We start from the raw sequence: 25,662 nt of genomic DNA on the forward strand, positions 1-25,662 counted from the left end.
TTTATTGTGTGTCGATGAGAGTTCATTCTTGTTCTCAGTTTTTGGCTAGTTTCACTGACATATAGACCTCCAGTAGAACATTTGGTACATACAATCAAATAGACCACATTTGATCATACGCATAGCCTTTAAGTACTTTTCCCACAGACCGAGTTGAGCTTGGGTGGGACAGTCAGGTGGTTAAAGGGGTTGTCTCACTGGCAAATAGACTTTATTATGTAGAGTAAGTTAATACAAGGCACTTATTAACATATTGTGATTGTCCATATTGCCTCCTTGGCTGGCTTGATTATTTTTCCATCACATTATACACTTAGTTTCCATGTTTACAACCACCCTACAGTCCATCAGTGTGGTCATGCTTGCACACTATAGGAAAAAGTGCTGGCCTATTTAGTGGCTGGGTCCCCAATCCAGTGATATGATCCTGAAACTATTACGAACTAATCCCTGCACTGCCAGAGGATGCGCTCAATTTGTGATGAGAAACCTTGTCATAAATTAAGAACATTGTCACGGTGCGGTTCACTGTGACAGTTTTGGCCATGTAGGCTGGCTGCATGCCCTCTCACGTACTGGCTGCAGGCTGTCTCCTGTGTATGCTGGTTGCTTCAGGCTGCGTGCTGGCTGCAGTGTTTTGTGAAACTACTGACGATGAATGTTTTCTCTCCCAGTGTCTGCTTCTCTGTGCAGTACTTATCAGTGTCTGCTTCTCTGTGCAGACTGGCTGCAGGCTCCCTTGCATACTGGCTGCAAGCTGACACCTGTGTATGCTGGTTGCTTGAGACTACATGCTGGCTGCGGTGTGTGAACTATGGCCTGTGTTTGTGAAATCCCAGGCTGCATCTCTGTGGCTCATGTCTCTGGTCTTGTCTGCCTGTAGTTCCTTTCTGCTTCTGTTCCTATCCTGTGTTTGTTCTCCCTTTGTGAGAGAGCCCCTGGGTTCTCTGGAGGGAGAATCTCTAGTCTGTGTGCAGCTCTGCCTGAGACCGCCATGCTTCCATTCCGCTTGGGGTCCAGGCAACTACTTCTGTGCTGGTTGTCTGTTCCATGTCCTGTGTTTTCTTGGGTTCCAGTTTTGTTGTCTTTCCGCTTGTGGTTTCACCAGCCTGGTTCTCTGCAGGTAGCGGCCAAGTGTACCAGGACCTTCCTGGAGGTGCGACCAGTGAGCCCTCTGCCCAGTTCATCCCCACCACCAGGGGCTCTTGGTTTTGCCTCTGGTCTGCCGGTGCACTTGGTTCTGTGGCAGTGCTACCACTATTGCATAACCTGCTTACTGTCATGTGCTTTTACACTTGTAATAAAGTTCTCTGTGGGTTATTGGTCTGTTTTGCCTGTGTCCTGTTTGCATGACGTCCCGGAGGTCTGTCTTGGGCCTCTGGCACGTGACACACATCCTCTGTGTTCCTAAAATTAAATCTACGCCAGCTTGTAGCTGCCATAGATTTCAGTCATCATTAATGCCAGAAAAGTGGTGTAAATGAAAATAGATCTGCCGGGACCAATGGCCCCATCTGCACCTCTCCCCGTTTTCAGACAGTAGCGAGGGTGGTGTAGAAACGGTACTAGCCCAAAATTTTGGTGTAAGTGCCATTTTTACGCCAGTTTTGTGATGTATGGGAATATGAATCTCCCCCATATTTTCTGCCTGAATCTTTGTCTATAGAACAGATATCTACATTAGGGTGCTGAATGGCTGCTCACAAGTACATTGTTGTTAGTGGAGCATAGAGCAGTTCATGACTATAGAAGAGATAAATGGTGTCAAAAGTTGTGTGGTATTATCAGAGCGGCGCTGCATCTACAGTACATCTATATGGCCAATGTTGTCTAAGGTGTAAAAAGGGTTGTTTAAAGGGGTTTTCCCATCTCCACCCTGAGACCCGCTCCGATCTCCAAGTAAAGGGACAGCAAGCAGATCAGTGCGACCGCTGTCCTTTAACCACTATGAGAGTTCAAAAAATAGCTGAGCCATTCACTGCCATCCCAAAAACTGCCAAGCAAGTGTGCTCAGCTACTCCTGGCAGTTCTATGACAGCAAATGTCAGGGTCCCCTCAGAGCTTTCACTCGTGGGGACACATGGCGACACATCCCTATTTTTTTGTGGTTTCGGAATTATATGGTTGTAAATTTTTCGTGTTTATTGCTATTTCTCCCCCCCCCCCTCATCCCCATTCTCATATACAGTGAGGAACAGAAGCATTTGAACACCCTGCGATTTTGCAAATTCTCCCACTTGCACCTACAATGCAGGGGTCGGAAATTCACATTGTAGGTGCATTCCCACTCTGAGAGGCAAAATTATAAAAAAAAAAAAAAGCAAATCACATTGTATGATTTTTTTTTAAAGAATCTATTTATCTTGCACTGCTGAACATAAGTATCTGAACACCTGAGAAACTGCAAGAATTCTGGCTCTGAAAGACCTGTTACCGTGCCTTTAAAAAGTCCACCTTTACGCCACTCATTATTCAACTTAGTAGCACCTGTCTGAGCTCTTTAAAGTCCCCTGTCCACCCCACAGTCAGGCAGATGCCAACTACTACCATGGGCAAGACCAAAGAGCTGTCAAAAGACACCAGAGACAAAATTGTGGACCTCCACAAGACTGGAAAGGGCAACAGAGCAATTGCCTAGCAGCTTGGTGCAAATAGATCAACTGTTGGAGCAATTTCTAGAAAATAGAAGAGGCTAAAGACGACTGTCAGTCTCTCTCGGACTGGGGCTCCATGCAAGATCTCACCTCGTGGGGTATCACTGATGATAAGAAAGGTGAGGAATCAGCCCAGAACTACAAGGGAGAAGCTGGTCAATGACATGAAGAGAGCTGGGACCACAGTTTCAAAGGTCACTGTCGGTAGAACCCTACGCCGTCATGGTTTCAAATCATGCATTGCACGGAAGGTTCCCCTGCTCAAGTCATCACATGTCCAGGCCCGTCTGAAGTTTGCCAATGACCATCTGGATGATCCAGAGGAGGCATAGCAGAAAGTCATGTGGTCAGATGAGACCAAAGTAGAACTTTTTGATCTAAACTTCACTCATGTTTGAAGGAAAAAGAAGGATGAGTTGCATCCCAAGAACACTATCCCTACTGTAAAGCATGGAGGTGGTAACATCATGCTTTGGGGGGTGCTTTTCTGAGAAAGGGGACAGCACGACTGCACTGTATTAAGGAGAGAATGAATGGGGACATTTATTGTGAGATTTTGAGCAACAACCTCCTTCCCTCAGTCAGAGCATTGAAGTTGGGTCGTGGCTAGGTCTTCCAACATGACAACGACCCGAAGCACACAGCTTCTCTGTAAGAAGCATATCAAGGTTCTGGAGTGGCCTAGCCAGTCTCCAGACCTAAATCCAATAGAACATCTTTGGAGGGAGCTGAAACTCTAGAGGAGATCTGTGTGGAGGAGTGGGCCAAAATCCCTGTTGCAGTGTGTGCAGACCTGGTCAAGATTTACAGGAAAAGTTTGACCTCTGTAATTGCAAACAAAGACTGCTGTACTAAATATTAACACTAATTTACTCAGGTGTTCAAATACTTATGTTCAGCAGTGCAAGACTAATACATTCTTTAAAAAAATCATACAATGTGAATTCCTGTTTTTTTATTTTTTTATTCTGTCTCTCAGAGTGGGAATGCACCTACAATGTGAATTTCAGACCCCTCCATGATTTCTAAGTGGGAGAACGTGCAAAATCGCAGGGTGTTCAAATACTTTTGTTCCTCACTGTATCTATGTGGAGTCATATATTGCAGGTAATTGAACCTGAGGAGATGGGGTCAACTTGAGGTCAGCTGTACTGAAGTATGAGCCTGTTGTTCTAATCTGCCCCTGGTTGCTAGGGTTTTTATTGGATGTTTGAACTGCAATGGACATGATGGTGGGGTACTGCCATGGGGTCCCCTTTAAAAAAAAAATTGGGGTCATGGCGCCAGTTGCATTTCAGCAACGAGGGACAGAGTCCCCCTAAGTAATGGTGGAACCCAGGTGTAGGAATGCCAGAGTGGTGTAAGGGTAGCCTAAAATGTCCCTTTAGGTGTGGCTGTGCACATGTCATGGTGCTCCTACATGGATATCCTGGAACACCAGGTGCAGTCGTCCGCAGCAGTGCAAATAGGGTGAATAGTTCGTGAAGGAATGATGAAAGAAATACAGTCCAGACTTGTATTAAAGTTGATAACAGCTTTACTTGAATAAACTTGCATCAGGGAACAATCTTCCAACTTTATCTTGGTCACCAGCAGGCTTTGGCTTAAACTCTAGCAGGCAAACACATTCGGCTCTACTACATCTGTCACTTTCTAGCTCTGCTGTGCTAATAGGATTAAATAGAAACTTTTCCTTTCTGCTGTACTTAGCTTTCTGTAGTCTTTATCTTGATCTGTATCTTTTATCTTTATCCAGGGAACCTTTCCTCCTGGCTTCTGTGGCTCTTTGCTCTCTTGTTCCAGTAGAGCTGATGGTGCTCTGCTGGCCTTGGCAGGGCCCGTCCAACAGGGACGAGAGCCTGCTTCTTACCCCATCGAGGGGATCCTGCAGACTGCTCCTCACTAACTAAAACTCCTCCCTCTCTAGAGAGGGATAGAATGAATAGAAGGTTCCATTCTAGGTAAACTAACTCTGCCATAACTGCCGCAATCTGCTGGTGAACCAGGCACATTACGCTTGAACATAACATTAGAGGAAAAAAAGATATGCATAGTGTTTTGAACCTGGAATAAATACATATGATGACAATATATTAACCATAGCAGATAGTAGAGAAGCGTAGAGGGTGGTAATGCCACTCTGGGGTGTTACAGAACCAGAGCGGGAAAATCTGACAGCTGTTATTTGTTGTCATCTCTAATGGCGGGAAGGATTCCTCTATTTAAAACCGGTTATCTGGTGTTTCGTGTCAGTTGGGTCACAGAAGAGTTATGATACCGTGCCTTTAATACCTCTTACCCAAACATGGAAGACTTACTACATCAGCGGCTAAGAGTGGAGTCGGCGGGTGGCGTAGAGTGGCTTCAGCGCTGTCTTCTGGATGAGTCTGCGGCGGAATCATCAGCTCTGTACAGGGATCCTCAGCTTATTCTACAGCAGCTGTGTCAGCTGAAGCGGCCAGGATTGAAGATGCAGCGGCATTGGAGACGGGAGAAGCAGCCCTGCCTGAAGTCCCTGCTAAGCGTGTGAAGAGAAGCCGGCGCGCTTATACACCTCCTCCTCATACCAGCAAGCAGCACAGGCTATGTGTGCTCCTCATCAAGTACGGGAGCGGAGCGGCGGCGGTCAGCTGCCCGGGATGTAGATCAGCTGGCTAGAAGAAGGGAGGATGAAGACCGAAATCCACGTGTCGCTTCTTAAAGAATCTGGAGCCCCCTAGTGGTCACAGGTGAAGATTGCAGTGCCAATCAGCTGGCTCATGGTTCTGAGCAGCTGCAACGATCTTCTGTGCCTAGATTGATAAAGAAGCGAGGTTCTGCACCTGCAGCCTCTCTTCAGGATGGAGAGCCCAGTGGTGATACCATCCATGTGACTCCATCTGTCCCTAACCTTTCTTGTCCCTCTAATTTCTTTGATGAGCTTTTCTCTCTGCTGTCTATGTTTCATCCTCATCCTGTTTCTAATTCTATTGCAAATGTGTCGGTGCCACCTAGTGGAGGTCCTGCCAATGTGCAACCTGTATTTAATTCTGTTAATTCTTCAGTGTTTATGCCTGAAGGGGTTAAGTCACATGGGTCTGAGGTACTTTTATTGGATAAGGATCTAGGTGTTTCACAGACGTGTGTTAAAGATGCTATCCCTTGTGAGTTAACCCCTTTAGGTTTTCAGCTAAGTGCACAAACTAAAGAGCACATTTGGCGTTTAGAGTTTCTGAACTTAATGTCATTGTTGCCGTTAGTTAAGAAACATTTATTAAAAGAGAAAGATGACAAGGTTGAGGATGATAGGAAAAGAGGTCTTCCTAGGTCGTTTCATTGGCTTCAGGCTAGGGGTGGGCGGTATAGGCGATATGCGATATAAATTTGTGCCACGATATGGATTTTGTGCATATCGCCTATATCGCCGGACTGCGATATGACCACCAGTGTAATGCTGGGGCTCCGATCGGTTACCATGGCAGCCAGGACGCTACTGAAGTCCTGGCTGCCATGGTATGTCAGTGAGCAGCATTATACTCACGTGCGCCGTGGCCGCCGGGCGCTCCTTCTTCTGTCTGTGTGGCGCATTGCTAATGCTTATAGCAATTATACTGCTGGGACTCCGATCGGTACTGCTGCTGCCACCAATGATGTGGGGGGGGGGGGAAGGGGGCCCATGCCACCAATAATCAATACTGGGGAGGGAGGGGGGGGCGCACTTCCCACTGCCACCAATGATGGGGGGGGGAGGGGGACCCAGTGGCCACTGCCACCAATGATTAATATTGGGGAGGGAGGGGGGGTGGGTTTGAGTTACCAGAGGGGGCTGATAAGAGGGAGAGTCTGGGGGGCACATCAGAGGCTGGGGGGCACATCAGAGGCTGGCTGCCATGGTCAGCTCCCTGCTGTTGTGTGCACAAAGCACAAGGCAGCAGGGAGAGTGTAAAGTCCTATTCACCCTAATAGAGATCTATTAGGGTGAATATGACAAGGGTTCTAGCCCTTAAGGGGGCTAATAGTTATTAAATAAAAAGTAAAAAAAAAAAATGTTTAACCCCCCCCAAATATTGAAAACAATATATCGCACATGCTTAAAATGATATCGCAACAGATTTTAGGCCATATTGCCCACCCCTACTTCAGGCGTTTTGTATTTATGCAGCAGTTTTAGGGGAAAAATTCCGTAATAAATGCTGTGGGTTATTTCCAGCATGTTGACATTGTTTTGGAAGCCTACTGCCATTTTTGCCAATATGGCTTGGTTTGTGTATGACAAATCTTTCTGTCAAAAATTGGCAGTTCACCCATCGCTTAGAGCAGGCATCCTCAAACTGCGGCCCTCCAGCTGTTGTAAAACTACAACTCCCACAATGCCCTGCTGTAGACTGATAACTGTAGGCTGTTCGGCCATGCTGGGAGTTGTAGTTTTGCAACAGCTGGAGGGCCGCAGTTTGAGGATGCCTGGCTTAGAGGGAGTGTTAAGGATGTAGGTTTGTGGATTAACCTCATGTTGCCACAGCACTCTTCATTCAGCAGACAAAATATTGTTGGTCAAAGGTCTCTCCGTAAAGGGGTGTGCTTTGCTTTAATGAAGGTTCACGTAAATGGTTAAATAACTGTCACTACAGGCATGAGTGTTCCTTTTGTGGGGGCACCCATCCCATCTGTAAATGTTTCAAAAGAGCAAATCAGTCTGGAGCACAGCAGCTTGGTTCAAAGGACCTGTTGTGCAAAAGTAAGGACTCAAGTGAAGCTGCAAAGAATGCTCCCCTGGCTCGCTCTTAATCCAGACAGAACGAAGGCTCAGCTGCTGTATAATGGTTTTTCATCGGGTTTTATGGTTCTGCAATTCAAAGGGGTGGGCTGTGAGGTTGTTGGGAACTTGAAGTCTGTCGCTTTGTACTTTGAAATTGCCTAAAGGAATTGCAGAGCGATAGGATTGCTGGCCCGTTTTACCTTCTCCTCCTTTTGCAAATTTTAGGTCATCACCGTTAGCTTCCGATTAACCGTGTTGGTTATAATTTGTTAGGTTTTGAATTTGATGGTTTTTATTTTTATGATAAGTTTTTACCTATGGGTTTTTCGTTATCTTGTTATTATTTTGAGGCCTTTGCTAGTTTTGTTCATTGAGTAGTGGAGAGAGAGATGCCTTGTGGCGCTGTTCTCCACCATCTGGATGATTTTTTGTTTATAGGTCCTGCTGCATCTGATGTTTGTGATAAGATTATGGCATACATTTTTTAAAGTAGCCGATTTATTTGGTATCCCATTAGCAAATGAAAAAAAAAACGTTAGGCTATGCAGCTGTCGTTTTTGGGCATTATTATTGACTCTGAGCGCATGGAATTTCGTTTACCGCATGCAAAATTCTACTTGTTAACATGTTGCAGAGAAGGAAAGTGACTCTAAGGGTCCATTCACACGTCCGTTGTTTCTTTCCTGATCTGCTCCGTTTTTTGCGGAACAGATCTGGACCAGTTCTGTACCCATTCATTTTCAATGAGTCCTGAAAAAAAAAAAAAAAATCGGACAGCACAATGTCAGATTTTTTTCAGGACCCATTGAAAATGAATGGGTACAGAACTGGTCCAGATCTGATCCGCAAAAAACGGAACAGATCAGGAAAGAAACAACGGACGTGTGAATGGACCCTAACAGAGTTACAGTCTTTGTTGGGTCTTTTAACATTTGCAACTCGTGTTATTCTGATGAGGAGAATTTTTTCTAGGAGTCTTTATTCGGCTACTGTTGGTCTCAAGTCGCCATACTCTCATATTCGCTTGGCAGCGGCTCTGAAGGATGATTTGAGATTATGGATTTAATTTTTAAGCTCTTTAATGGTAGGAGCTGCTGGCAAGAGGAATTTAAAGACAGTGATGCTCTTTCTCTTTTTACGGATGCAGCGGGTAGCATGGGATATGGCGCATTTTTTAAAGGGCAATGGTCTGCTGAATTATGGCCGCAGTCGTGGATCGATAGAAGATTTCATAAGAAAATTATTTAATTGGAGTGGTTTCCAGTATTGGTTGCTATTGTTATATGGGGAAGTCAGTTTAGGAACATGAGAATCTTGTTACATACAGACAATAAGGGAGTGACATTTGCAGTAAATGCATTGTCTATAAAAATGTCCCTTGGTTGCTAAGTTACTAAGTCATTTAGTGTTATGTTGTCTTACATTAAATATTTGGTTAAAAGCTAGTTCTCTTCAAGGTTCAAAGAATGTGTTGCCAGTGGGAAAGGTTCAGAGAATTGGCTCCAGATGCAGCGCAGGGCAATCCTTGTCCATCGCATTTATGGAACCTGCTTTTGGACCAATATCAGATAGCATTCGGATGTCTCGCGCTCCTAAAATATGGGCCAGTTACTCTTCCACATGGAAGGAGTGGACACTCTTTTGTGATTTATTTAAAACTGATTATTTTATTGAAGATGTTATTGTTGTTTGTTAGTAATTTAATGTTAAAGAAGACCTTTAACCTGGATATCCTTAATCTAATTATTATCATACCTTATAGTGCGGCCCCCACTGATGTCTTGGCACTTTTTTCTTCTAAAGAATCCCCCGTTCGTCCGCTGTGGTCCCCGTATCTTTCGGCGCCTCATATGCTAACGAGGCGACTCGGTTATACTTGACGTGGACTTGTATTTCTCCTGGGCGCAGTTATTTTCTCCCTGGCTGTGAGCGCACATCCAATCAGAACGCCCTGCTCTTAGCCAGGGAGGCGGAGCTCAAGTTCCCACGAGAACTTGAGCTCCTTTTCCCCCCTGCTAAGAGCGGGGCGCTCTGATTGGATGCGCTCGCAGCCAGGGAGAAAATAACTGCGCCCAGGAGAAATACAAGTCCACGTCAAGTATAACCGAGTCACCTCATTAGCATATGAGACGCCAAAAGATAAGGGGACCACAGCGGACGAACGGGGGATTCTTTAGAAAAAAAAATAAAAAAATGCCAAGACATCAGTGGGGGCCGCACTATAAGGTAGGATAATAATTAGATTAAAGGATATCCAGGTGAAAGGTCCTCTTTAAAATGTTAGCCTTATTCTTCTCTTAATAGAATGTTAGCAGGTGTTTCCTCAATTTTTTGTTTATTTCCCGATTAAGCAGATGTTGAAGGGTTACAAGAAGAATTTTTCCGGTGTGGATAATATGCGTCCAATTTCTCCTCTGCTATTAAGGCTACTTTCACCCTGGCGTTTGGCTTTCCGTTTGCGAGATCTATTCAGGGCTCTCACAAGCGGTCCAAAACAGATCAGTTTTGCTCTAATGCATTGTGAATGGAAAAGGATCCGCTCAGAATGCATCAGTTTGCCTCCGTTCCGTCTCCATTTTGCTTTGGAGGCGAACATAGTGTCCATCTGACAAAACTGAGCCGTTCTGACACACGATGTAAGTCAATGGGGACGGATCTGTTTTCACTGACAATATGGCACAATAGAAAACGGATCCGTCCTCCATTGACTTTCAATGGTGTTCAAGACGGATCCATCTTGGCTATGTTAAAGATCATACATACGGATCCATTCTGAACGGATGCAGACGGTTGTATTATCTGAACGGATCCGTCTGTGCAGATCCATGACGGATCCTCACCAAACACGAGTGTGAAAGTAGCCTAAGTCAGTTATGGGTTGTGTTAGAGAGTTTGTTCTAATAGTTTTCAGTTGTGTTTGTTTAGAGCTTCCTTTTGTTCTCGCCTTCTTTGCAGCATTCAGGATAGGAGAGTTAGTGGCGTCCTCTAATAAAGGGTCTGGCGATTTCCTGAAATCTGATGTAGTGTTAGAAAGTTCATCCCTTAACATTTTCTTACGGCGTTCCAAGACGGATCAGTTAGGTAAGGGTTCTTGGATTCGTTTGAATTGCCTCCCTAATTCGGTTACTTGTCTTGTGAAGAATAGAACTCAGTGGCTAGCAATTTGTCCAGTTGTGGCGGGTTTGTTGTTTATTCATAAGGATATGTCTCCTTTAACAGCGCATTAATTTAATGCGGTTCTGAAAAAGTCTTGTTTGGGTCTGGAAGGCCAGAGATTCTCTTCCTATTCTTTTCGGAGTGGGGCTGCTACTCAAGCTGCTGCATTGGGATTAGAGGAGTCTTATTTGTTGGGAGGTAGGTTTCCGATTATTATATGTTATATATTCGTCCTGAATTGTCTGTAATTTATAAATTTTTGATAGGACAAGTTTGCTAATCTCTCAATTTGAGGGCTTAGGAAGATCGCAGAATGCACCTGTCCTTGTTGTTATTAGATTGTTATATTTGTTCTCACATCCACATAATTGCTACCTCGTGTAGGATGTTTATTGTGGTACTTGTGGTCCGCTGCGGGCATCCTCCATTTGTATGCATTTTTGCTGGGGATTGCCATTACCAATGGGCCACAAGTGCAGGATTTGCTCCATATAGATATATATATATATATATATATATATACACACACACACACACACACACACACCTGCATACGGGTTTGAGCACTTCCTGCCTGTTTAACATCACGCTATTCTTGTTAGTTTGCTTGTATATGGAGGTGTATAAACTCCAATTTTGAATGTGTCCGTTTTCCATCCACAGGCTACATTTAGGTGCATCTAAAACAAAATTATCATGAATATCTCGCCTAGAGTTAATCGTATATCACCTACAATGCTCAAAAAAGCATCCACACAGAGAATTATTATAATCAATTAATTCCTTTATTAGACATCCATCAACGGTATATCATTAAAACATACATGAAAACAAATAATTGTATAAAAACAGAGAAAGCTCCAGACCAAAAAGAAACTAGTATCCCCCCCATACACACTTGGGGCAGTCAGCTTAGTGGGGCACATATAGCAAAAATACACCCAGAGCATGCATAATAAAACACTACAACCAACTAAGGAAGTGTGAGCCTGAGTGCAGCCCTCACAAGGCAGAAACTTTTTAGTCTGGAGCTTTCTCTGTTTTTATACATTAATTTGTAACACCGTCGTGTTCCCATGATTGCTGTTTTCATGTATGTTTTAATGCTATACCGTCGATGGATGTCTAATAAAGGAATGAATTGATTATAATAATTCTCTGTGTGGATGCTTTTTTGAGCATTGTAGGTGATATTTAGGTGCACCTGTGGGCCTGGGCCTTATCAGCCAGTCTTGAGTGGGACTCGCAGACTCCTCCCTCCTCCCATTGCAAGCATGGTCACATGCTGGAGGTAACTGGTGAGTTGTCTGTGAGTCGGTCTTCACACTCCTGTAATTTGCCCACTGGCCCCTGGTATTGCCCATATGGCTCAGGTAGGTGAGTGTTAGGACCCAAGCTACTTGAGAAACCTCGGCGCAATGCTCCGGCTCAGAAATGTCCTCCTGATAGGACATGTTTGCTAATCTCTCAATTTTAACATTAGTTTGAGGGCTTAGGAAGATCGCAGAGTGCACCTGTCCTTGTTGTTATTAGAGTAATAATTTGTTCCTTTAGGTGCAGTTAGTCGTGTGGATTATGGGCCATTCTTTCATCCACTGGGCTCAGAAGAGGGCTGCTCTCTGCACTTACTCTGAAAATCTTTCTTTTAATCACAATGACTTTCTAGTTCTATGGTGGGGAGCAAGAGGTATAAAGAGTGTCGTAATGTAGTTTCTGCAGTTCAAAGATTATCAGTTTTGGGGCCTGTCCCTCATTTATTAATTTTGCATGTGGCAGGTAATGATGTGGTTAAAATCAGAACATTGGATTTGGTTTGGGAAATGAAGCGCAATCTAGCTTCTCTCAAATCTTTGTTTCCTACCACGGTAAATGGGGTTTGCAGAAATGGTTCCTCGGTTAATCTGGTATCAGAGAGACTAATGTTTTATGGATAAGATAAGAAGGCGTATTAGGAGAGCATATTTACCTGCTCCCCTGCACGGCTGCCACTGCAGCTCCCATCGCGCGGATCAAAACATCCAGCGACAGGGGGAGCTGCCAATAGCAGGCCGTCATGGTAACCAGCCTACCTAGCATTGCGGGTGACGCTGCAACTTTTTTCAACACTTGAAGTCTAAAAAAATAAAATATAGAACTTTACCCCCCTTTCCCCTTAATAAAAATAAACAAAAAAAAATTAAAATTAAGAACATTTGAACCGCCGCATCCCAAAATGCACATAACATTAAAATATAAAACATATTTATCCTGTACAGCCAACACCAAAACAGGAAAAAAATTAAAATAAAATAGTGGATTCCCCAATTCATCTCCACCCAAATAAAATTGAATAGAAAATTATCCAAAAATGCATACACACACCGAATCACTGAAAACTACAGTTCACCCCGCAAAAAAGAGCCCCCCCCCCCTCCCCACAGCGTCATAAATATAAAAAAATTATGGGGGTCAAAATATGGCAATGCGAAAAAAAAAAGAAGAAAAAAAAAGTTAAAACACAAGGAGAATGATACAAATGTGGTATCACTGTAACCATACTGGCCTAAAAAGATGAACAGGTAAGTTTTACTGCATAGGAAATGCCATTAATTTTTTTTTAAAAAATTAAATAAAATAAAAAGGAATATATATTTTTTTTCACCAAGTCTACCCATTTTTTTCAGCTTCCCTGTGCAATAAAAACGTTGCTATTAGAAAGTCAAACTTACCCAGCAAAGTTATGGCTCCAGGAAGGCAGGGTATGAAAAACTAACACAAAATAAAAAAAATTGAAATGTCAGGGTACTGCATGTTGTCATTCCTATAGATATACAGTTACCATTTGGGGGTCACATTTTTTTTTGCCTAAAAAAGGTCACAAAAAAAATAAAAATTTTTTTTTTTTAAACTACATGTAAAACTAGCCTGATAATAGACAGTTCATTTATGAAAAAAATAGCCGCTGCATAATTTTTTGCTCTTTTGGTTGACATCATCATTTTGTGACTCCTCAAATTCTGATAAAGGCTGCTTCTGATATACCTATACATTCCATCGTTACAAAGTTATTTTTTACCCAGTATTGAATATTAGTGCAATGTTTTATACTGTAGCATTTCACATACTGGATGTTAGGCTTGTGGCTGCCGTGGTAAACTATTGCCACCAAGTGACTGCATCGTGGGGCTAACCCTGGCATCTAAGGGGCTAAATGGCCAGGATGGGAGCTGTTACAGCAGTATCCTTGCTGTATGTTACAGTAAACACCTGCTGCTGATTACAAAGGCAATTTTGAGGTCATGTCAACAACTTGAACTTTTGTTATGTTTATCAAACAATTTTTTGCAATGTGGCAGGCCACCATTAGGCAATAGTTACTCAGAAAGAGAGTATTTGGTCTGCAAGTAGGTGGTACATTTCAAAAGTGATATTCACAAGAATGCCATGACCCGGAATGTCACTTCCTCAGCCGATTCGTCGTCTTCACATCCAGGTGGCACTTCTTCCCTGCACCAGATTTACTAATCCTATAGATGGCATATACTTAGAATGGATGATAAATGTGGAACAAGGGTAGAAATGTTGTCTGACTCTATACCAACTATTGGCTTACTATGAGCCAAAATGTTTACGCCATAATTGGTGTGCAATTTTAGTACAAAATGGTGCATTTTAGGGCTCACCCCCAAGTCAGAAAAAAGTGTAGCCACCCTAGTTGCGGCATATTGTACAACCAAAAAACCCTGACAACCCCTCTTTCTCACACTCACACATATACACACCCTTAAAAATGCATGCAATGATGGTGCAGTGGGGCAGGAAGGCTCCTATTACCCAATGCAGTATTCAACTATGTCATCATCCTGAGGACGGTGAGACAGTTCAATCCAGGAGGAGACCAGCGGCTGCCACCTGGACACATAAGCACCTGATGGCCCCAGACTGTTATGTACCTGACCGGAGGTTGTGCAGGGATCTCAAACGACCGACTGGGAATCACCCTGTAATGGACTATGGGCAGTCTACCCCTGCCATTCGGGCTGGAACTCACAGCATCATAGCTCACTATGGAGCAGTCGGTTTGGCTCAGACAAGCTATAGTCGGTACAGAAAATGTGGCCGTTATACAGAGTGTGTTTCAGGGACCCCAAGAACAGTGATGCAGGAGGTGTTGTTGCCCAGTTCTCTGTCAGAGTACAGGATCAGGTGGTTAGTGTGCAAGGGAGCGCAGTGTCATCAAACTCATTACCTTAATTAATGGTCTGGAGACACAGGGACTGTTCTTCAGCCCATTGATTTATGTGGCGTGGTAAGAAAAGAGTTAAACATGAATCAAAGTAATGACGCCAGTAACTAATAGAAGTGATATAGCACTGCTAGCTGAGGCATGGTGTAATGCTGGTCATGCATATTAAAATTAATGTAGGCTTATATAAATATATGCTCTGTTACGCTGCAGTGTAATGTACTGATGTATTTGAAATGATGACATGTGATATGTTCTTAAGGATTATGTACCGGATGTCCAGCTGTACTGTATAACTATTTCTGTACCGAACTCTTTCTGGAGAGGACTTTTGGAGATGTTCTCCTTTGATCTAGGACGCTTGGGTATGGGGAGGGACACTGCTTTGTTTGTCTCAAAAATAAATAAATAAATGTAGGCTGAACCCGCCAATTTCAGCAAAACCATTCAACCAATTAATGTGTATGATTGAGTTTAAACTCTACCCAGAAGATGACAGGGGAGAGAAGGATCAGGCTGTTGGATTTCAATATGCCTGATCCTTTTTTTCTCATGCATGTTAGGGTCAAGACAGATATCAGCTAGCCAAACAAGTATTAGGCCAACAACCTCTGTTCACCACTGGGAGTTCTGAAAATAGCCAAGCGCTGGCTCGGTTATTTCCATCAGTGAGGAACGAAGACATGGTCACACTTGTGGCGTGCGCTCTCCATTCACTGCGATGGGACTTCTGAAAATAGCTAAGCACGCTTGCTAGGCTATTTTTGGAATCCCTATACTGATGAATGGAGAGCACGCCCACTTTGAGGTGGGACCCAGGGGTGCTCCACCAATGAGGCCAGGTGAGGAAATCACCTCAGGGGCAAGAGAGGGGCAGCCAGAGGCCATGGGCTGAAGGGAAGGGGCCAGGTTAAGAAATTGATATTGGGCAGGGAGGGGCGCCATTTTAGTTTTCGCCTCAGGCAGCAGAAAGGCCTGGTGGAACCCACGGCTATCGGACATTAATGGGATATACTAACAATATGCCATCCATACCCCAGGTGGGCCAACCACTTTTAGTCTAAAAGTTCACTGATAATGCACTGTCAAGTTGTTAGGAAGTGATTTTTTTTCTTTAGTAGTAGTAGTAGGGGACCTGCTTTTATGTGAGAAAAGTGCGGATGTCACAAAAAATACAGGATTCTTTAATTTTATTAGGAAACAGTTTAACATTTATGTACCCTTTAGGAAATGCACTGCTACAGGAGTCAGTTTGTTCTCTTTTGAATCTGGGCAATATATAATTCCAACCATAAGTCAGCAGAAATTTTCCCCATTTATTGCCTCCTGAAAAGTGTTCAGTCCTGCAACTATCCAACATTTAAAAAAAAAAAAAAAAAAAAAATAATAAAAAATAATAGGGAATTTTTCGGAAATTATAAAAGCAGAAATGTCAGTGTAAATATTCTTTACAATTATGCAATTTCCTTAAATATATTAACAGGAAAAAAAATATATAATTTTATTCATTCAAAGAAAATCCTGAGCAATTTCACTACATGTCTGCATTATATGGCTTACATGAAAATATTCCACGCTTCAAAGTATGCATTGCTTGGTGTATGTAACCACAGACATAGGGTTAATCTGCATATACACAAATGGATTAGCCAGCATGGTGATAGATGTGTTTTACAGTAGCTCTGTCTTCACTGCTGCTTACTCCCTGGGATTATGTGAGCTCAGGGTGTCCTGAGTGGGCTCTATGGCATAGGATACAAGGCTATGACAAGTCAGTTAGAGAGGAAAACAATATTATAAAAAAAAAATAATTACAGATTTACTAATACTGACATATTTACACAGCATAAAACTAGATGAGACCGGTAGAAGCTTTCCTAAACCTACTACGGTGGCACTGTGTGATACATTTGGCTCAGTTGGCTAGACACGTCCAACAGTTTTCCTTACCCCCTCCTCTGGCTGGCTTACTTTACACCAATATTTTGCACCCAAAAAATATATGGCACACTTTACAACTCCTGTTAGTCACATCACCGTCACTAGGGACTGTACAAATCAGTCTAGTGAGGTGTAAAAGGTGTCTAAACCATATAATGAATCTGGTGCAGAGTTTGCTTTGTAAATCTCACAAAACATGCCTATTCAAAAGACTGACAAATGTAGTACAAGCAGGAGTGATACTTTAGAAGTTAATCATATAGGTTGTACAAAAAAATAAAATAATAATGCAACAACGGAATCAAACTAATACAGCTACAAAGTAGCCACAAGTAAGTCACATTAGCTCCTTAAAGGGCACCTGTCATCACCTTTATGCTGCCCATACTAACGGCAGCATAAAGTAGAGACAGGCGAGTTGATTTCAGCGGTCTGTCATTTATAAGTTAAAAGTAAGTGTTTGCCGAGAACCATTGCAGACTGGGCCTGGAAAAGAGTCCTGGCCACCTGAGAAGAGTCCTGGTTATTCATGAATTCCTGCTCCCCCTGCTGATGACTGACAGTCTTCTACCTAGTTTTCTCCCTTTCTCTCTAGGAAAGAACTGCTAATCATCAGCAGATGGACGGGAGAGCAGGAGATTATAATAACCAGGACTCTTCTCAGGTAGATTTGACTCTTTTCACGCCTGGGTTGCAATGATTATGATGCTGGTTCTCGGCAGCCACTTACTTTTAGCTGATGAGTGACACACCGCTGACATCAGCATTTCTGTCACTAAGGTATGCTGCCCTCAGTACGGTCAGCAGAAAGTTGATGACAGGTTCCCTTTAAAAGCAACAAAGAACATTTCTTTAAGTTTTTTGCCTATACAGTAAGGGCTGTTTCACACGAGCGGATGCCGTGCGTGACATCCGCTGCGTGAATGACAGCCAAGACCCGATGCGGACAGCAGAAGCATGGAGCATTAACATGACTGATAATGCCCCGTGCCTCTCTGTGACCTCTTTACCACGAAATCACAGTGACAACTTTATCTCACTGTGATTTCGTAGTAAAGAGATCACAGAGAGGCACGGAGCATTATCAGTCATGTTACTGCTCCGTGCCTCTGCAGTCCGCATCGGGTCTTGGCTGTCAGTCACGGAGCGGATGTCACGCACGGCATCCGCTCGTGTGAAATAGCCCTTACTGTATAGGCAAAAAACTTCATTCCCCATGAGTCAGCAAAGCCTGCATTTGCTCTCCCTCTAACTTCATCATCAGGAACCGTCTTTGGAAAGCACCACAGTGGCTCAGTGGTTCGTACTGTTGTCTTGCATTGCTGCGACCCTGGGTTTGATTCTTGCCATAGAGTTTGTAAGCTCTCCCCTTCGTTCGTGTAGGTTTCCTCTGAGTACTTAGCTTTCTTACCACACTCCAGATTCACTGGCTTCCTCTGTCGGAGACTCTAGTAGGTGTTAGGGTGAGTGTCTAGATGACAGCCTTAATTCATTTGCTACATTACTTTACATATAACAGGAAATTCCAAGCTGCGCTGAGTACTGTGGGTGAAAAAAGCGCAATGTAAATGCTAGATGTTGCTGGTCGAACCGTATATAGATAGTGAACCAACAGGTGTTTGTTTTTCCCCCTCATCATAGGCATGCGTAAATGTGAATGTTAAGTATATAATTACGCTCTTCATCATCACCATATTCTACAATGCTTCAAAACCAGGAAAAAATGCTCACCCTTAAAAGCAATGTTTTTCTTCTGCTTGGAAGCCATTTTGTTACATTAGAAGGATTCCAAGCTCCTGGAATTATTAGATTTGAGACCTCCTCAATGTTTTATACCTCAGCCTCCACCCCATGTAGTTTACAAAGGACAGTGGGGCTTGTCATATCCATAAGAGTTTGTTACTGGTTTTACGTCTCTGAGCGGCTCCTGCTCAGGAACGTCCTCCTCTTTCACACAAACAAGGAGAGAATCACTATTTTCAGTACGATAGTAGTTTTTGCCGCTGCTTGCCTCTTCTTTTCCATTCTGGTCTTCATCTGACTTCCGTTCAGTTTCTCCTACAGAGCTGTGATATCCATTGTCAATACTCTCTCTGGTGTCTGAATCATCGGACTCATTCAGGTTTTTATTTGTCTCTTCTGGAGTCATTTTCTCTTCAGGAGAGTCAACTGGAGATATGGACACTTGATCATACTTGGTCAATCGATCAGATGGCAAATAATCTCGTGTCGTCATGGCTTTTGTGACGGAGATCTGTAAAATGGAATAGCAGTTAAAAGATTGATTCAGTTTTAATAGTTTTATGGCAACGTGTTTAGAAGAAAGACACTGCATGTAACTGGAAACCTGAAACAAAGGGCTAGGGCCTCCATTTTAAATGGGTTATCCCATGAAAAATCTTGGGAAAGATTTATCAAGACCGGCATTTTCTGCGCCGTTCTTGATATCCCTGTAGACAGAAGATGCCCCCTTTCTGAAAAGTGTTTGTGACTTACTTTAATACCACTTTTTTGTCACAAACTGAATGCTAATTCTCCCCCATTGTTTAAAAAATAAAAATGTAATCCAGCCCTTAATTACAGCTTTTGTATTTTAACTTTATTAACAATGCTTATACACCATATCCCCATACTTCTATCAGCTCTTTCTATTGAGCAGACCTTCAGTAAATGTGTCAAGGTAGGCACACAAGCACAGTCCTCTCGCTGATAATTCGGGTACCGAGAGATACCCAATATGCAGATTCAACTGCAGCATCTTCTCTGCTTGTCAGAGGCGATACTAAGCAAGTTCAGTTACAGTATGCAGCCTCTCTCGTCACTTGCTTAGTATCTCATCTGAGAAGCAGCTAGAACACCACTCCAGGGATCCCTCTGCATATCCAGTGGATTATAGAGGCAAGACTGAGCGCCTCTGGCAGTAGCTCATCATCCTGAGCCTCCCATACGCATTACATGGTAGGCTGGTATCACTAAAATTAGTAGGTTCGCACAATATTTATGCAATGTGTATGGCTAGCTTAAAGGGAACCTGTCATCAGCTTTCTGCTGACCTCACTGAGGGCAGTATAAAATAGTGACAGAAATGCTGATGTCAGCGGTGTGTCACTCCTCAGCTAAAAGTAAGAGGTTGCTGAGAACCAGCCTCATAATCACTGCAGCCCAGGTGTGAAAAGAGTCAAATCTACCTGAGAAGAGTCATGTTATCCATAATCTCCTGCTCTCCCGCCCATTTGCTGCTGATTGGCAGTTCTCTCCTAGATAGAGAGGGAGAAAACTAGGTAGAAGACTGTCAGTCATCAGCAGGTGGGCAGGAGAGCAGGAATTCATGAATAACCAGGACTCTTCTCAGGTGGCCGGGACTCTTTTCCAGGCCTGGGCTGCAATGATTGTGATGGTGGTTCTCGGCAACCTCTTACTTTGAGCTCATGAGTGACACACCGCTGATATCAGCATTTCTGTCACTACTTTATACTGCCCTCAGTGAGGTCAGCATAAGGGTCCATTCACACATCCGCAATTCCATTCCGCATTTTGCGGAAAGGAATTGCAGACCCATACATTTCTATGGGGCTGCACGATGTGCGGCTCCCGATTGGAATTGCGGACCCGCACTTCTGGGTCCGCAATTCCGATCCTGAAAAAAATAGAACATGTCTGATTCTTGTCCCCAATAGCGGACAAGAATAGGCATATTCTCTTAGTGCCGGCAATGTGCGGTCCGCAAAATGCAGAACGCACATTGCAGCTGTCCGTGTTTTGCGGATCCGCAAAAGACATACGGATGTGTGAATGGACCCTAAAGGTGATGACAGGTTCCCTTTAAAAGGATTGATAGGCATCAGTCTCTTGGGAAAGGGAAGTATCCCATCACTACCTGGAGAAGTTAATAGTATACGACATTTCCCTCTCATTAATTTCAGCTTGAAGATAAAAATGAGGTTTATAATAAAAACCTGAATAATATTTATAATAATCTGATAACCCGCACCAATCTCGTAAACGCAGCCAAAAACGAAGCCGGGAGTTCCCACTGGCCCAATGAAAACAGCCGAGCAGCACACTTGGCTATTGTCGAATCCTCATAGAAATGAATGGGAGAGCACTGTGCTTGCACAGCCACCACTTCCATTAATTTCTATGGGGCCAACGGAAATAGCCGAGCCAGTGCATGCGCGGTAAGCCCTCCTTCACTTTACCGGATGAGGTGGGACCCGCAGAGGTGGACCCGCACCTATCAGACAATGGGGAAATATCCTAGCAATATGCTCTCATTGTCTGAGATGGGAAAAACCCCTTTAAGGACTAGATTATTTTTTATACATTTTTGCTTCTCTGTGTAATATTTTTTAATATCTGCCTCTACATAGTTTAATTTTTTTAAGGGTTGCATTCACATTACCATTTACTTGGTATTCATTTTTTCCAATCACTATACTCATATGCATCTTTTTATGTCAGTACATTATGCCTGTGTATAAAAATATGCACAGGGATGTGATACAGCATACCTACAGTTAGCTTTGCTAGGTATTATAAAAGGGAGGCCCTGAGGTTCTTTGTAAGGACTGGGCTGTCACTGTGTAACTTAATTCTAGCAATCGCAGTGCCCATGTATACTATACAGTGCTCCAGACAAAAAAAAAATATATATATGACCAGGAGCCATTGGCTCCTAAACTAAAAAATTTAGGAGCCAAAATTACATTTTTTAGTCAAAGGACTTTGAGAAGATGAGATGCAGGTCACAGTAGTGAGCCAGCACTACATATAGGAGAAAAACAGCACCACATAGCTCTCACATCCAGGGACATCTGGGGGACAAGGCGACTAAAAATGGCGAATTGCGTGGTTTAGAGTTTTTTTTCTGTTAGGGCCTTCACCGAGCGGAAATATTTTTTTATATCTCACACTTTTGGCACGTAGCGATATGTAATATGTTTATTCTTTATTGTTTGTAAATTTTATATGTAAAACTGGGAAGGGGGCCATAAACTTTTAGTATTTTTTATTTTTTTTACTTTTTATTTAATAACCATTTCTTCCCTTAGGGGCTAGAACCTGGGATCTTTTCATCCCTTGTGCTATTCACTCCGATAGAGCTCTATCAGGGTGAATAGGATCTCACACATCTCCCTGCTGCCCTGTGCTTTGTGCACACAGCAGCAGGGAGCTGAACATGGCCGCCAGGGCTTCAGGAGCATCCTAGCTGCTATGGTAACAATCTGAGCCCCAGCAGTGTAATCTGTGCCATTGCCACCAATGGAGGGGATGGGACTCTGTGGCCACCATATAACAATGGGGGGTGAAGGGGGGGGGACGACACTTGTGGCCAGTAATAATGGGACGACGACGACGAGGCTTTGGGGGGGGGGAGGGGGGCGCACTGCACCACCAATGAATGTAATTAAACAGGACCTTTCGTGGGTCCAAAGAATATGAATTTAGTAGCAGACTGCATAGAGCGGCACCCAGGGATCTAAGTGCACTTATTATTCCTGGGCGCCGCTCCGTTCACCCGCTGAGGCCCCCAGTATTTTCAACATTCAGAGCAAGGAGGAGAAGACGCCAGTGTGTCTCAGTCTCCATGACAGCAGCGCTGTCCAATCAGAGCTAAGAGCCAGGGAGGGAAAAAAAAAAACATCCCTCGCTCTGAGCTCTGATTGGACAGCGCTGCGGTCATTGAGACTGAGAAACACTGGCGTCTCCTCATCCTTGCTCTGAATGTTGAAAATACCGAGGGCCACAGCGGGTGAACGGAGCGGAGCCCAGGAATAATAGTAAGTGCACTTAGATCCCTGGGCACCGCTCTATGCAGCCTGCTACTAAGTTCATATTCTTTGGACCCATGAAAGGTCCTTTAACTCCTTTATACAATTGTCTGCAGCGGTATCACAGACCCGGCCTCAATAACAGGGCATGCAATCTGTGGCAATTAACCCCTCAGATGTGGCACCTGAGGGGTTAATTGCCGCGTATCGCATGTCCCGTTATTGAGGCTGGGTGCCGGGTCTGTGATACCGCTGCCTAAACTTATGTTTTACATTCATTGGTGGCGCAGTGGCGAAAGCTCTCCCCATTGGTGGTAGTGGCGGCTGCGTCACAGTGGAGAGGGAGGGACTCCTTCCTTCTCAACTGTGCTACTGAAGAGAACGTAGGCTGCGCAGGAGCGCGGCAGTACAGTCGCAAATGGCGACAAGACTAAAAAGTCTTGTCGCCATCTGCAAATTTTAAGGAGCCCTGCTATAAAGCTCATGCTTTAGAAGTGAAGCAGTAGGGGTTGAAGCTTTCTCAGATTTATTACAGGGGTTTCCATAGACTTCTTTTACGTTAGATTTTACGTTTTGTCTTTTGCAAACTGTTACTACATAAAAACACTAAGGGTACAACCACACAGCACTGTTGTGAGCCGTTCAGGGTGCGGCTGTGCTGTGGTCCAGTACCACGGGCAATTAGACCACAGCTGACTTATTTAACCCCTTTCGCTACCAGCGCTGTACATGTACGGCACCGGTAGCGCTGTGCAAGTACGACGCCCGCTCGCGCGTGCAGCCTGCAGTTTTCTGCTGTTTCAGACCGCAGAGACCGGTGGCTAATTACCGCAACGGGCAATAATGCTGATTGCGGTAATTAAATGCTTTAGATGCCGTGCCCAGTTAAGTACTGAAGCCCAGTGCGGCCAATCGGGACTTCAGTACATGCGCTGAATGCTCTGAATCTATATGAAGAAATTCAGAGCATTAATGCTGCAATTCTTATTTTGGCCACCAGATGGCAGGCCAACATAAGAAATGAGCAAAAAGAGCATTTATAAGATCATTTATGAGCCTTAAAATGATTAAAAAATAAAATAAAATGTTTAAAAAAATATTAAAAAAGTTAAAATCACCCCCCTTTCCTTATAATAAAAAGAACTAAATAACAATAAATATAAACATCCTGGGTATCACCGCGACCTAAACCGCCCATAATATATAAAAAAAATATTAAAAATCCAATACGGCGAACGGCGTAACGGAAAAAGGGGTCAAAATAGCCGATTTGTAATTTTTTTTATTGTGATCCAAAAGTAACGCACACTCCAAAATGGTATCAATAAAAAGAATGAATTGTCCCACAAAAAATTCACCCCTAAACAGCTCAGTAGACATAAGTATAAAAAAGTAATGGGGGTCAGAATATGGTGATGTAAAAAAAATATATAATAAACTCAAAGTTTACATTTATTTTTTACACTATTTACACATTAAAAAAAACTATACATATGGGGTATCGTTGTAATCATACTGACCCAGAGAATGAAGGGCATTGGTCAGTTTTGCTGTAAACAAAACGCTGTGGGAACAAAACCCGTAAAACGGTGGTGGGGTTTGCGTTTTCCCCCCCCACCCTCTTCCCACTACATTTTATGCCATAATTAATGGTGGTATTAGAAAGTACAACCAGTCCCACAAAAAAAAAGTCCTCATACAGCTATGTGACTGGAAATATAAAAAAGTTATGGCTCATGGTATCCTAAGGGTTAACTAATGAAGACCGCACTGTATAGCCAGCCTGCATTGTTAAGGGGGTTGTCCGTGAACTATACAGTGCAATCTTCATTAGTTAAATAAGAGGCAGCTGTGGCCCAACTAGCTGCACGATACTCAACTGCAGTTGGCTGTGCCCCCAAATGGCTCACAACCGAGTTGCGTGGTCATACCCTACAGATTTAACTTACCAATGACAGTGGGAGCATGGCTTTGGCTTGTATTTTCCGCTTTATGAGGAAGCAACTTACAACTAGTATAATAAACACCACAATAGAAATGGGTACAATTATGGTATATAATTTTTTGGAAAAAATCCCTAGAAGAAAGAAAAAAAATTAAAAATCATCAATAAATCACAGTCTAGGCAGTTTAATACCAGTCCATTTCAGATACACTATATGAAGAAAAGGTACTTAATAACTGAATTCAGGTGTTACATTCAGTCCCATTGCCACAGGTGTATAAAATCCAGTCACTAGTCATGCAGCCTGCCTTTAGGCCCCTTTCAGATGAGCGGCTGTCCGTAGCGAGGCACCCGACCTGAACTTCCAGCACTGCCTGGGTAACATAGCATTATATTGATTTATGATGCTATGTAACCCATAGACATCTGGAATGTATTGGATAACACTGACATAATGCTGTTATTCAATACATTCCAGAACTGTAAGGGTTACATAGTACCATAAATCAATATAATGCTATGCGACCCCATCAATGCTGGGAGTTCAGGACGGGTGCCTCGCTGCGAGTCCGTAGGGAGACACTCACTTGTCTAAAAGAGGCCTTACAGATATTTGTGAAAGAATGGGTTGTCACGTAGCGCTCACTGAATTCCAGCGTGGTATTGTAAGAGGATGCCACTGTTATAACGAGTCAGTTTGTGACATTTCTTTATATTTTCCACATTCAACCATGCCATGAAGTGGGAGGCCACGTAAAGTTGCAGAGCAGGGTCATCGTAATGGGGCGCAACCAAATTCCACTTTTCATTTTCCAAAGGAGCTCTGAAAAATGAGATGTATCGGATTGGTTGCTAAGGGTAACTAGGCCAGTTTTCTTTGACACCAGATTTGATAAATCTCCCCCTACTGTGCATAAAAGTCACCAATGCTCTGCTGACTAAATAACTGCAGAGCTCAAAACCTCCTCTGGCATCAACATCACCACAAAAGGACCCTGAGGGACATTTACCAAGACTGGTGTTCCCAAATGCACCAGAGGGAGAAACTCCTTTTCATTAATAGGTCTTAATAAATTAGCAGTCCGGGCTCCAGAAAGTCTACACCAGCCGAGGGCTGTATATTCAGCTATAAACTTTAAAGGTTTCTGGTGTAAGCCACAGTAAGGCCTCATGCACACGACAGTTGTTTTTTGCGTCTGCAAATCGTGCGTCCGGCCCCAAAAAACGGACGCGGC

At 43.5% G+C, this 25,662-nt stretch overlaps 1 protein-coding gene across 3 annotated transcripts in view; it reads right to left on the bottom strand.

The window, feature by feature from the left end:
• Positions 1–17,839: 17,839 nt before the first annotated feature.
• Positions 17,840–25,662, bottom strand: part of IFNGR1 (interferon gamma receptor 1) — a 51,925-nt gene continuing 44,102 nt past the window's right edge. For 2 of the 3 annotated variants that reach the window (XM_044291642.1, XM_044291641.1), the window contains exons 6-7: positions 24,432–24,559; positions 17,840–18,965 (exon numbers count right to left, since the gene is read on the bottom strand). In XM_044291642.1, coding sequence (XP_044147577.1) covers positions 18,570–18,965; positions 24,432–24,559 — 524 coding nt within the window. In that variant the 3' untranslated portion in view covers positions 17,840–18,569. The remainder of the gene's footprint in view (positions 18,966–24,431; positions 24,560–25,662) is intronic. The other variant, XR_006388825.1, reaches the window with a different exon arrangement.

This window comes from Bufo gargarizans, chromosome 4 (assembly GCF_014858855.1).
Source record: "Bufo gargarizans isolate SCDJY-AF-19 chromosome 4, ASM1485885v1, whole genome shotgun sequence".
NCBI classification, from domain to species: domain Eukaryota; kingdom Metazoa; phylum Chordata; class Amphibia; order Anura; family Bufonidae; genus Bufo; species Bufo gargarizans.